The sequence below is a fragment of the Ichthyophthirius multifiliis genome (genome assembly GCF_000220395.1).
Source record: "Ichthyophthirius multifiliis unplaced genomic scaffold scaff_1120509251124, whole genome shotgun sequence".
NCBI lineage: Eukaryota > Ciliophora > Oligohymenophorea > Hymenostomatida > Ichthyophthirius > Ichthyophthirius multifiliis.
In genome coordinates this window covers 141639-154046 of record NW_004086182.1, presented here as the reverse complement: position 1 = coordinate 154046, position 12408 = coordinate 141639, and the positions used below count along the sequence as shown (strand labels likewise).

The window sequence follows — 12408 nt, the reverse complement described above, 5'->3', positions numbered from 1 at the left end:
AGAATAGTTATATATTTAGTAAATTAAATTAAAATATTTTATTCTTAAATTAGTATCAGGCATTTAAAAAGAAAAATATTTATCAAAAAATTAATATTCGGAAAATAACTAGGAATATTCAATTAGAAAATATTTATTAATTTATATGAAATTTGTTATAAAGTCAAACTATTGTTCTAGACATTAATTTATATTATTAAAAATATCTTAATATTTATAAACTACACATTATTTATTTATAATATTATTATCATTATTAATATTATTGTTATTATTATTATTACTATTATTATTGTTATTATTATTATTATTGTTGTTATTATTATTATTACTATTATTATTATTTTTAGTTTAAGAAATATTTTTATAATTATCAAAGTATTTTTATTACAGAAATTTTATTTTTTATAGATAATTTTATAATATGTTTTATGGTGTTTTTTAAATTTCCTAACTTTCGTAATTTTAATATACTAAAAATACTAGCTTTTAATCTAATTCATTTAAAATTTTTATTTTTATTTCTGTTGTTGTGTTTTCTTATATTTTAATAATTTAATTGCATTTTTTTATTAAAAAATCTGAAATTTTTTTGTTACTAAAATCGTACTATTATAATAAAATTTTAATTATAAATAAATCTATTTTTAGTAAATTCATATTTATAGGTTCTTCATGTGTTTTTATTAAAGATAAGACCTTACTAAGAATTCTACTTTAGCTATTAACATCATTAGGGAAGTTTTAGGAAAAAAAATTAATTAAAAATTTGGCTGGAAATTCAATTAAATAAATATTCTCTTCTTTTTTTTATATTAGAGAATTCTAAATTTTCTCATATAATAATTTATAAATATCTAAGTTTAAATTTTATTAAGTTTCTATAATTTTTAATATATGAATGAATTATTATTGGTTTTAAGTATTATTTTCAATTAAATATTTTTGGAATTAATTTTTTGTTTTTAATCTAAAATATTATTAATTAAATAAAATGAATAAATTGAATTCTATTTTAATAATGTTTCTACACTTTTATTTTTAATGCTTTATATAATTTATAGTTATTAATCTTTTTTTAAATTTCCTATTTCTAATTGTAACATTTAAGCAATGAAAATTATTTGCATATTCAATTTATCTATATTTAAACTATAAAATAAGCTTTTTTCAGTTAAACAAAGTCTTTAAATTATTACTGAATCTTCTATTTTTTCTAATTCTTCTAAAATAGAAATATTTTGAGAATGTTAAATAGAATCAATAATAAATGAATAATCGATTTCTTTTTAAAATAAGTTAATTAATTCAAAGTACATTATTATTAAATTTTCCATTAATTGAAAATATTATTGGTCGAATTCGATTTAATTTTAATTATTTTATTAAACTTCTAATTATAATAAAAATTATTAATTTTATTCGATTTTCGTGTTTTTAAATTTCAATTATATTTATTATAAATTATTATTATCATTATTAATTTTTTTTTTTGCTTAATTTTTTATAAAAACTTAAAAAAAATTTGAACTATATTTTTAAATATTGCAAGCAAAATTAATTTGTAAAAATTTTATAAAAATTTCATCAAATTGTTAATTTTTTAAATTGAAAGAAATAAATAAAAAAACTTGCATTAAACTTTGAAAAAATTGAAAACTAATATTATTTAAAAATTCTTAATTTTTTAAAATACTTATCATTAAATGTTTTAGTTTATATTTTTATTCATCTGTTATTTAATATTCATCATATTATTATAATAATTCTAAATCAAATATTTAAATATTCAAAGATTATTTATCAGTATAACTTTATTTATTTATTAAATATAAATAATCACATAATTAATCAATATTAATATAATTTAATTTGTTTTATTAATAAATATTATATTATTGATATTCTATATGTAATGCATTTATATTTTAGAATTATTAATTTATAAGTATTTATTCAGTTTCCTATATTATTTATTTTAACTTGTTTTCATTTTTTATTATTTCAGTTAATTTTTTTTGTTATTTAAATCTTTTATTTGTTTATTATATTTATAAGAACTATATGCTTATATATATTTTACTTTTTGTTTAATATAGCTTCAAAGTCTTCTTCTACTTCTATTTTTTGATAATTTCCTAAAATATTTAGACCTTATAATATATTAGTTTAAGTTTCGTTTTGGGTATTATTTAAAGAAAGTATGCTTTACTATTATTGAATTTTTTAATCTATTTTTTATTGCACTTTTTATTAGTTTCTTTTTTAATAATTTTTATCTTTTTATTAAATTAATTATTTTTAATATTGACTAATTTTTTTTTCTTTTCTTTTAAAGTTTTGATTCTTCTTTATGGGAATTTTTGTTTCTTTTGAGTATATTAAAATTCGGTAAAATTTAATTATTCTTCATGTATTATTTTTCTTCTTTTAAAATTATTTTTAGCTTCCAAATAGTTTTAGTCTTTTATTTCAGTAATTTATGATTAGTCTCTTACATTAATAATTTATGATTAGTCAATAAACTAGAATTATTATATTGATTTTATATTTTTAATATTAGAATTCTAATCTTCATTATTAATATCAAGATCAATATCATTTTCGGAACGATATTATTTAAAAAATCCAAAAATAGAATTTAAAGTATCATCATCATAAAAATTTGAACTATCCTTTAATTAAATTTCATAATCAGATTCGAAATCCTAATCAAAAATCGCTTTTTTTTAATATATATCTTCTTTTGTTAATTTTTCAAAATCGTGTTTAAATTTTATTTAATTTTCTGATTTTTTTACTAATTTTCTTTTTAGTTTTTTACATTTCTTTTGTTCTAATCTTTAAATGTTTATTTTTATTAAATCAATACTTAAGTTATTAGATATTTCAACTGTATTTATTTTTAAATATTTATATATTTTTTTTTATAATAATATACACATATATATATTTATTATTTACGTTAATTTTATTCATATTTTTTTAAAAGTATATTAATTTTTTATTGCGTTCTATTTATTAAATTATCGTAATTTATTCCAAACTATTTATATAATGATAATAAAAAACATTTTAAATTAAAATTTTACAATATCAAAGAAAAATTAAATCAATTCTTAATCCAATTTTTAATGAATTTATTATACTTTATTTATAATAAAATCCTTAAAATGTTCTTCTTCATTTTCTTAGCAATAATTTAAAAGTTAAATATTATTATAAGAATCAATTAATTATTGTCTTAATTTTAAATAATATGAGTAACACTATAAGCCATTTCTATCAAATATATTAAGACTTATTAATCCCCATAAACCTTCTGTTTTATATTCTTTTTTATGCTTAAATAATTTATACAAAGATTAATATAAAATTTGTTATTCATTTTCAGAAAATGATTACTACATATTAATTGGATAATCTGGATTATTGAAATAAATAAAAAATTTATTTATATCGTTTTGAAATTCTTTTAATATTAATAAGTTTATTCCCTATTATTATGTTTAAGGATCATATAAATTTATTGATTCCATTTGAATATATTGTCTTCTTTTTTGTTTATATTTAAAACTTTTTTTTATTTATTCTTATTTTTTTTATGAAATATATAATATTTTTATTTAATTAATTATAGTTACAAAGAAAATAAATGATTCAAATATTTTTAATCTCTATTGAAAACTATTTGATTTTTTTTTAAAGCGCGAAAAAAATATCATTTTGCATAAAATAAAAAATATTATAAAAAATTAAAAATAAAATTTTATTAAATATTTTAATATTTTTAATTTTATTAAAAAAATACTAATTTAATATATAAATTGTAACTTATCAAATAAATATTCTTCTAATTACTTCATTAATAAATCTTTTTGAATAATATTTTGGTGGCTAAGCTGAATTATTTACTTTTTTAAAACAATTTTTGAAACATCTTTCTAATTTTTTATTTAAAGTCCATTATTGTAAGTAATCAATAATTCCAATATGATAATATATTCCTGAAGTATTATCTGATTTTAAATAATAATAACCTTTACTAAATTTACTATTAACATAATCGTTTAAGTTTTAATTAAATTAGTCTTAAGTATCAATTGTATTAATATTATTATTATTTAAATCATTTTCATATTTTTATTTCCAGTCACACTTAATAACTAGTAAACTATAATCAATAAACCCTTAATTTTCCAAAAAACTAGTATCAAATTCTAAAAACGTGCTAATTTCAATTGAAAGATCTTAATTAATTGAAATGTTTCTTTCAATTTCATAAAAGTCCTTATCTTTTAAAGTTATTTAACTCAAATCTTAAAATTAATTCTTTGATCTTAAAACATCTCTATTATAACTACTTCCTTTTAAATCATATGTTCTAACTACATATTTTTTTTCAACTCCTATATATATATTTATATAATTATAATCTAAATAAATATTTATATAAATACCTGAAATATTTCTTTATACTATAACATGTAATTCTATATCATCAGCAGTCATATTATGGAAAGTATATACCCCATAAATTTTAGATATTAAAGAATTAGGGTTAGTTTTATAATGTTATATAAATTTAGGTAGTTTTTCAATATAAGTTATTAGTTCCGATTTTTATATTGTTTTTATTATTGTTTTATTATCATATGAATAAAAGAAGAATTCTCCTGATTTTCCTCCATCTCCTTGTTTATATATTGTATTTATAATTTATTGTATATTATTTTCTAAGTTTAAAGATTTTTCAAAATCAATCATTGATTAATCTTATTATCTTAATAATTTAAAAACTTAATGTGCATAAGTTAACATCTTTAAATTTTATATTTAATCATTACATTATTATATATCAATTTAATTATTAGATATTATTGTTTCGTTTATTTCTTTATAATCTTTTTCATTAAATTCTTAATATTATTAATCAAAATTTTCTTTTTTTTGTTTTTTTTTGTTTAAAAATAAAAAATATTTATATTTTTTTGTTACTATCATCTTATATTTATTTATAAATTCCTTTTACTATTTATTTTGTATATTCACCTCTTATTTATAATTATAAATTTGTAAGCCATTATTCATTATTAACTATTTGGTTTTTTATTTTTTTAACAAAAAAAAAATACATATATATATACTTTTAATATATTTTTGTTTTGTTTTTAATATATTTACAATTTTCTTAGTTTAATAAAGCTTAATTATTAGAATCAATAATTTAACAAGATTAATTAAATCTACTTTTAAATATTTATTTTATTTTATTTTTTAAAATAGGATCTTTATATCTCAAAATACTCAAAATAACTGGCGAAAGTAATTTTAAAAAATTAGTTAAAGTCAAAACTATACTAAAACCAGGATTTTCTGTATGTTTACAGGCAACTCCGGAAAGCAAATTTAACACGGCGAGTACAAAATATATACAACAGCAAATAATTACATTATAAATAATATTAATAAAATTATTATTTTTTAAATGAAACATCTTTTTCAGGTCTCCATTGTTTAAATTTTTTTATTAAAAAAATGCTTAAAATGATATATAAAATAGCTATTAAAATTCCATAATAAAAAAAATTATTATTTACACTATAACTACATGTCCCATATATATTCAATCCAGTTTTTTTCATTATTTCCAGATAAATAAAAATCAAAATAGAAAAACCTATAATACCAATATGCACTAACTTCATATTTATAGCCCAACCTCTTAGTGCTTTTTTAATTGAAATCCATATATATATAACTAAAAATAAATTATAGACATAATCTAAAACTCCAGCTGGAATACTAAATATGGAATTAAATCTACAAAAATAGTTACTTTCGTCAGTTTAACCATTATATACAAATGCATTTATAGCACTTGCAAACCAATGAATATTTAACATTAATTCGGATATAGAAATTCCTAAAAGTATATCCCCCGGTGGATTCCTTATACCTGGATATTTTATAAATGTAATTATAATAAAAGCTGTTGCTATTATGGTTATTGGGCAAATTATTGCGTACATATATTTATCTATTTAATGAAGAATTAGTATCTTCTTTTTTTCTTGTATTGTATAGTCGAATTTATTACAATTATAAAAATGATCTATTGTATAATCTAAAAATTCAGTGGCTTATATACAATATATTAATGATTATAATACTATTAAGTTAATAAATTATGATTTCATCTATTTTTTTTATTTAAGTCTTGAGAAAAATAAATATATATATTTTTTTTTCTTCTTTTTTTTTATTTTTTTTTTTTTTAGGTTTTATAATATTATATTATTGAGTTGTTAAAAAAAATTAATCGAGTTAATTTTTTGTTAGAAATGATTATAGGTTAAATTTATTTCAACAATTAATATATTTGTATATGTTTTTTTTGAATATATTAAGTTAATATTTAAATATATTAATATTATGATTTATTTTTAATTTATAATTATTATGTTTTTCTAAAAAAAATAAAATAAAAAATAAAATAAAATTAAAATTGTTAATTTTTTCATTATTATAGAATATATTTTATAATATCAAATGAATGGTTTATAAAATTTATTTATTATTAAAAGTTTTCAATATTTTAATATTTTCTTGAATTTCTATTAAAATTTAATTAAATTTCAATCCAAAAATGAATATTTTGCATAAAAGTATTACTTAATTAATTAGAATAAGGCAAATATTATTCTATTTAGGTAAAAAAGTTCTCATCTAAAAAAAAAATTTGTAGTTAATGAATATATTTTAGTATTATTTAATAATTAAATCTAAAAAAATGTATTAATTCTTAAATAAATTCTGGACAAGTAAAAGATTCTTTAGTAATATTTTAAAAAAGTAAATTAATATTTTAACTTTAGGTATAAAGTAATATATCAATACTATTAATTAGAGATTTTTTATTTTTTATAAATTAGAAAAAAAGACAAAGTAAAATTTTATCATATTTATTGATTTTTTTTTCTTCTAAATTTGAAATAAACATAAAAAATTCAAAATTTGTTATTTTTTAAAAAATCAAACATTTATTGTTTTCAATTTCTTCATTTTATTTTTCATTATATTTAATTTTTTCCTTTATTTTATTTATTTTTATATAATTTTCTTCTATTTTTTTTTAATTATAATATTTTTAAAGGTCTTTATTAAAAAAACTATTAACCAATCTTAAATTTAAAATTTGATTAAAATTTAAATACTAATACACATTCTAAAAAATATCGTTATATTTAAACTATTTTATGTTTATTAGTTAAATTTTCGGAGGATTTTTTTAAAGATTTAATATTTTCTTTTATTGATTTTTTTTTGATAGATATATTTTTTATTCTATTAGTTTATATTATTTTAAAAAATCTATCATGTTTTCTTCTGGTATGTATTTTAGATCATCTATATTTTATTGTATTTTTTTCTTTTATATTTCATTTGTATATTGTTATTTATTTTTTTTCATTTAAACAAAAAAAAAATGTATTAATTATTATTTTTATTTTTCAAAATAGAAAAAATATAAATAAAAGCAAAAAATAAATTTATTAAAAGGGAAAAAAATTCAAACAAAAAACAAAACAAAAAATATTATTATTATAAAATTAAATCATTTATTAATTTAAAAAGATTATGACCGTTTAATGCTTTTGGTATTTTTTTTTATTAATCTTTTTAAGAGGAATTATTTTTCTTAGTCTAGCATTCTTCTTATATGATTTTTTTTTGCATTTCAAGCATCTATTTTAATTTTTTAACTTTTTTATTAAAAGTTTCTACAAAACTTAAATCTGTTTTAGATTTAATTTATTAACTATTAGTTTTTTTATTTAAAGTTTATTTTTTTTATAAAGGGGGCTTTTTCAATTTATTTTATTTATTATTTTCTTTGTTATTTACTTTGTTTTTATGTACTACATCAGAATTCTTTTAAAAAATATTTTAATAAAGTTAATTTATATTTTCTTTGCTTTCACTATTATTAATATTATTATCAATTTATTAATATTGTAATGTATTTGATGAAAGACTGCCTTTTCTATCAGATTTAATATCATTATTATTTAAATATTTTTTTTAATTTTCTTATTCTTAATTTCTATTTTTTTATAAAAACTATTAAAAAAAAAAAAAAGAAGTTCTTATTAAAAATAAAATAATAAAAAATACATATATTAGTTAAGAATTTATTAAAGTTTATTTTTTTCTTCTTTTAATTAATTAATTAATTTATTTTCAGTTTGATTTTTTTCAATTAATTCAATGTTTTATTTATATAACTTATCTTAAAGTTCTTTATTTTCTTTAGATAATTTTAAATTATCATCTTCTAAAAAATTAATTCTTTCTTCTAAAATTTAAGTACGACTTTTGTATAATTCTTCCATTTTTTATAATTTATTCAAAATATTTTCTTATTTATTACAACTTTTTTAATTTGAAGTTTAAATTTCAAATTATGTATCTTGTAATTCTTCGCTTTCAATTTTATTAGTAGAAAATTATTAGGCATTTCCATCAATATTAATTAGTCTATTTTATAATTAAAGTATTTCGTTTTCTAATTCGTAGTTATTTTTTACATTACTATTTGAAAAACTATAATTATTTTCGTTTATTGTTTAATTTAAAACTTATTTTATGTTTGAATTCGAAAATAGATTTTTTTGCTTATCGATTTCTTCTTAAAAAGAATTAGAATTAATTGTTTTTTCGTTACTGAATGTATTTAATTTTAAGTTTTTAGTTTTTTATATGTAATTATTTAATTCTTGTTCTAATGCATATATATTATCGTTTTATTTTATATTTTTAGTTGCTATTATGCTTTAGTCTTAATCTTTTTATTAAAGGTTTAGTTTTTCATTCATTTTTATTAATCAAACAAATTTAAAATAAATAAAAATTTAAATTATTTATATAAGAAAATATAGATTTTTTTTTTTTTAATAAATATTAATATTTTTAAATTAAATTAAATAGAAAAATTATTTAAAAATTATATTTATTTATTTTATTTTATTTTAAAAAAAAATTATATCTAAAAAATATTTAAAAAAATAAATAATAAATATATAAAATATTATATTTTTTTCTTTTTTTCGAGAAAAAATAAAAATATTTTATTTATACCAATTTTAATAATAGAAAAAAATTAAAAAGATTATTAATTTTTAGTATTTTATAAAAAAAAACAACAGCAACAAAAACATAGTTTAAACACAAAATATCTTTTTCTTCTTTTTTTCTTTTCCAAAAAAGATAATTAATATATATTTCTCAATTAATAAATACTAAATATATATATATATATATATATTCATTCATTAATTAATTTTATCAATAAGAGAAAAATGAGTCATTAATTTATCTGAACATAAATTACTTTTATTATAATAAATATAAAGTTATTTAGCCGCTGCTGTATTTTTAATAATTTATTCCCATCTATGAATAATAACCATTTCTAATAATTTATACAATTTTCTCGATCCAGCCCTAGTTATATTATAACTTTTTGCAATTTCAACAATTTCTTCTACACTAATTTCATCTATACCTTCTAAAATGTAAATAATTCTATTTTCGTATTCTCTATTAATATTTTAATCATCAAATTCTAAAATATATAATGATTTAGCAATTTTAGCTACTTCAAAACTATTTAATTATAATAAAAATCCCACAAATTAATTTTAGATAGCCTAAAATAATTATTTGCTAGCTTTATAATTATAAAAAAATCCTTCCATTATTAATCTAAAGTCATCTAAATTAATCTATGTATTTTAGTTAATTTTCTATAAAACTATATTTTCTAGTTATTAGAACAGTTTCTTAGAGCCTGTATTGAATTCGAATCCACTTCCTATAATACAAGCACTTACAAAATCGAATTATTAAATTTTTAAAAGTACACAAACTTCAATTTTAGTTATTAATTAAGTTGCGTTTGGTTATAATTTATAGACTTTCATTATTGTCGCTAATTCATATGGATTCGCATTTTATAATTTTTTATATATTTCTGAAACTACTTAATTAAAGAATTCCTTAGTTCCTCTTTTTATATTGAAATAAATTTTCGATATATTCGTGAGTTCAGAAATATCTAAATCTTATATACAAGGTAAGAATATTTATTCCACTTTATCAAATAAAAATTCTGAACCTTCTTTTTAATTAGAAAAATTTTCCATTATTTAAATTAGTTCTTTCCTTTATAATAACTCTAATTTTGTAGATAATTTCCTTTCAAAATTTTCCCAAAATTAAGGGTTAGTAATACAATATAAATCACCAAATTTGCCAACTAATACCAAAAGAGACGGATCGGAAATAAATTATAGATTTTCTGTAAATATTTCTATAAATTTTTAATAAGATGAATTTTTTAAATCAGCTTCTTCCATTTTATCAACTAAAGTTAAAAAACCTTATAAACATTCATATATGTTTTATTCGCTTAATCTTATTGTTAATGAATTCACAAAATAAAACAATTCTGATGGGAATTAAAACTAGTCAACTGGTCTTAAAAATATATATAAATATAAATATATAAATATTTATATATATATATATTTATATATATTTTTATATATATATATATATATTTTATATATTTTCTTACATTATTTATATATTTTTTTTTTTTATATATTTATTTTTTTACTTTATGTTTATATTTTATTTCTGTATTTTATTGTAATCTAATTCTGATGCTTTTACTTCGTATTCACGTAATTTTCTTTATTCTAATTGTTCTATTGTTTATTTAGAAAGTTCTCGTTCGTTTTCATATTTTTCACGAATTTCTTTTTATGCCTTTATGAAATCTTCTTTTGATTAAAAATTATTAATATCAGTTTCTTTTAGATTTTATATATATTGTTTTTTTATATTTTCTTGTTCAATTTCTTCTTCAGATTGTGGTTATTTTTACTTTTTTTGTGATGATTTTTCTATGTTTTTTCTTTTTTATTATTATATAATTTTATTTTATTATAAAAAATAAAAAACTCATATTTTATTTTTTATTGTTATTGGTGCTTTTCATATTACTTTTTTTAAAAATAATCGAAAATCCCAAAGCTTTTTTGCTGTTTAAAATGTAAATATCTTAAATTTTAATTTTTAAATAATTATCTAAAAATCATTTTTATATATACTTTATTAATAATATAAAAATTTAATAACTTTATTAATTAATTTTTTTTTTTTTTTTTTCAATAAAAAAGAAAAAAGAAAAATCTTTTTTTTTATTTTTAAAAATTAAATAAAGTAATTTTTATTAAAAAAATATGGTAATAAAATTTATCATTAATTATATACATATAAAATATCAAAACTAATCATCTTCAGTATTATATACACTATACTTACTTTTAAGTTATTTTAATTTAATTTATTAGTTTTAATGATTATTAGAGTATTTTTTAACTTATTATTATTAAAAAACATTGGGTAAATACTTAATAAAGCTTTAAAAAGCCTCAAAAACAATAACAATATTATCAGTATTTAACTAAACAATTTTTTAAAAAATTAAATCAATTTCTTATTAAAATTCAAGCTAACAAAGAGCAAATTCTTTGACAAAATCTTAATTTTTTTATAAAAATAATTTTTCTTAAAGAACACTATTATCTTCTTCTATTGAAGTTTAAGATTACTCTGAAAAAATGGAAGTAAAAATTAATTCATTAGTACAAAAAATTTAATATTAATTAATTTATCTCTTTAAATAATTTTCCAAAGTTTTTTTATCAATAATATTTTAATAAGAATATGAAAAAATGTTATTTCCTTTTTAACATTTTAAATCTTAAACAATTTCTTATAAAATTTGATTAAAAAAATAATTTTTTGGAATACATTTTTAAAAATTCATTAATTAATAAAAGCTTTATAATTAAAAGAAAGCATTTTTATTTTCAAGTATTATTTTAATTAAAACATTATAATATTTAAATTTTTCATAAAGAATGTTTTATTAATTTAAAATTCCCATTTTATGACTATAAAATAAAGAACTATAATTATTATTAAAATTAATAATTTTCTCTTCTAAATAATTAATATAGTTTAATTCTTTATTATTAATTTATAAATCTTTCACTTCGAAATTTTTTTAATTAATCTTCTATATATCATTAGGACTATAAGGTATTAATTTATTAAGAATTTTTTATTTTTTAAGAATATTTTCTTAAGTATTTTTTTATTCTTCAGTATCCGAATTTCCCTCATCTTCGTTTTGCTCGTTTTCCAGAAATTCTATATCTGAAAAAAAGATAAAATTATTCAATATTTCGGTTTCTTTTAATTTAATTAATTTATATAAATAATTGTCTTTTACAGAAAGCTAAAGTGATGTTTTTCCGAGAACATTTTTTA

The 12408-nt window shown here is 15.3% G+C and overlaps 1 protein-coding gene across 1 annotated transcript, besides 14 other annotated features; it reads right to left on the bottom strand. All coding sequences in view use genetic code 6, as the record gives it.

The window, feature by feature from the left end:
• Nucleotides 1–242: 242 nt before the first annotated feature.
• Nucleotides 243–345: a microsatellite.
• Nucleotides 346–1725: 1380 nt separating this feature from the next.
• Nucleotides 1726–1765: a microsatellite.
• A 694-nt stretch (nt 1766–2459) lies between these two features.
• Nucleotides 2460–2519: a microsatellite.
• Nucleotides 2520–3837: 1318 nt separating this feature from the next.
• On the bottom strand, nt 3838–5497 carry IMG5_144810 (phosphatidylinositol-4-phosphate 5-kinase family protein, putative; the record flags this gene model as incomplete). Its single annotated transcript, XM_004031195.1, has 3 exons — nt 3838–4409; nt 4461–4997; nt 5053–5497. 3 exons carry the CDS (start codon nt 5495–5497, stop codon nt 3838–3840), a joined length of 1554 nt encoding a protein of 517 aa, XP_004031243.1.
• Nucleotides 4621–4652: a microsatellite.
• Nucleotides 5498–6242: 745 nt separating the features above from the next.
• Nucleotides 6243–6277: a microsatellite.
• A 195-nt stretch (nt 6278–6472) lies between these two features.
• Nucleotides 6473–6508: a microsatellite.
• Nucleotides 6475–6502: a microsatellite.
• A 555-nt stretch (nt 6509–7063) lies between the features above and the next one.
• Nucleotides 7064–7106: a microsatellite.
• Nucleotides 7107–10549: 3443 nt separating this feature from the next.
• Nucleotides 10550–10634: a microsatellite.
• Nucleotides 10574–10676: a microsatellite.
• Nucleotides 10623–10715: a microsatellite.
• Nucleotides 10647–10682: a microsatellite.
• Nucleotides 10664–10715: a microsatellite.
• A 1468-nt stretch (nt 10716–12183) lies between these two features.
• Nucleotides 12184–12219: a microsatellite.
• Nucleotides 12220–12408: the final 189 nt, after the last annotated feature.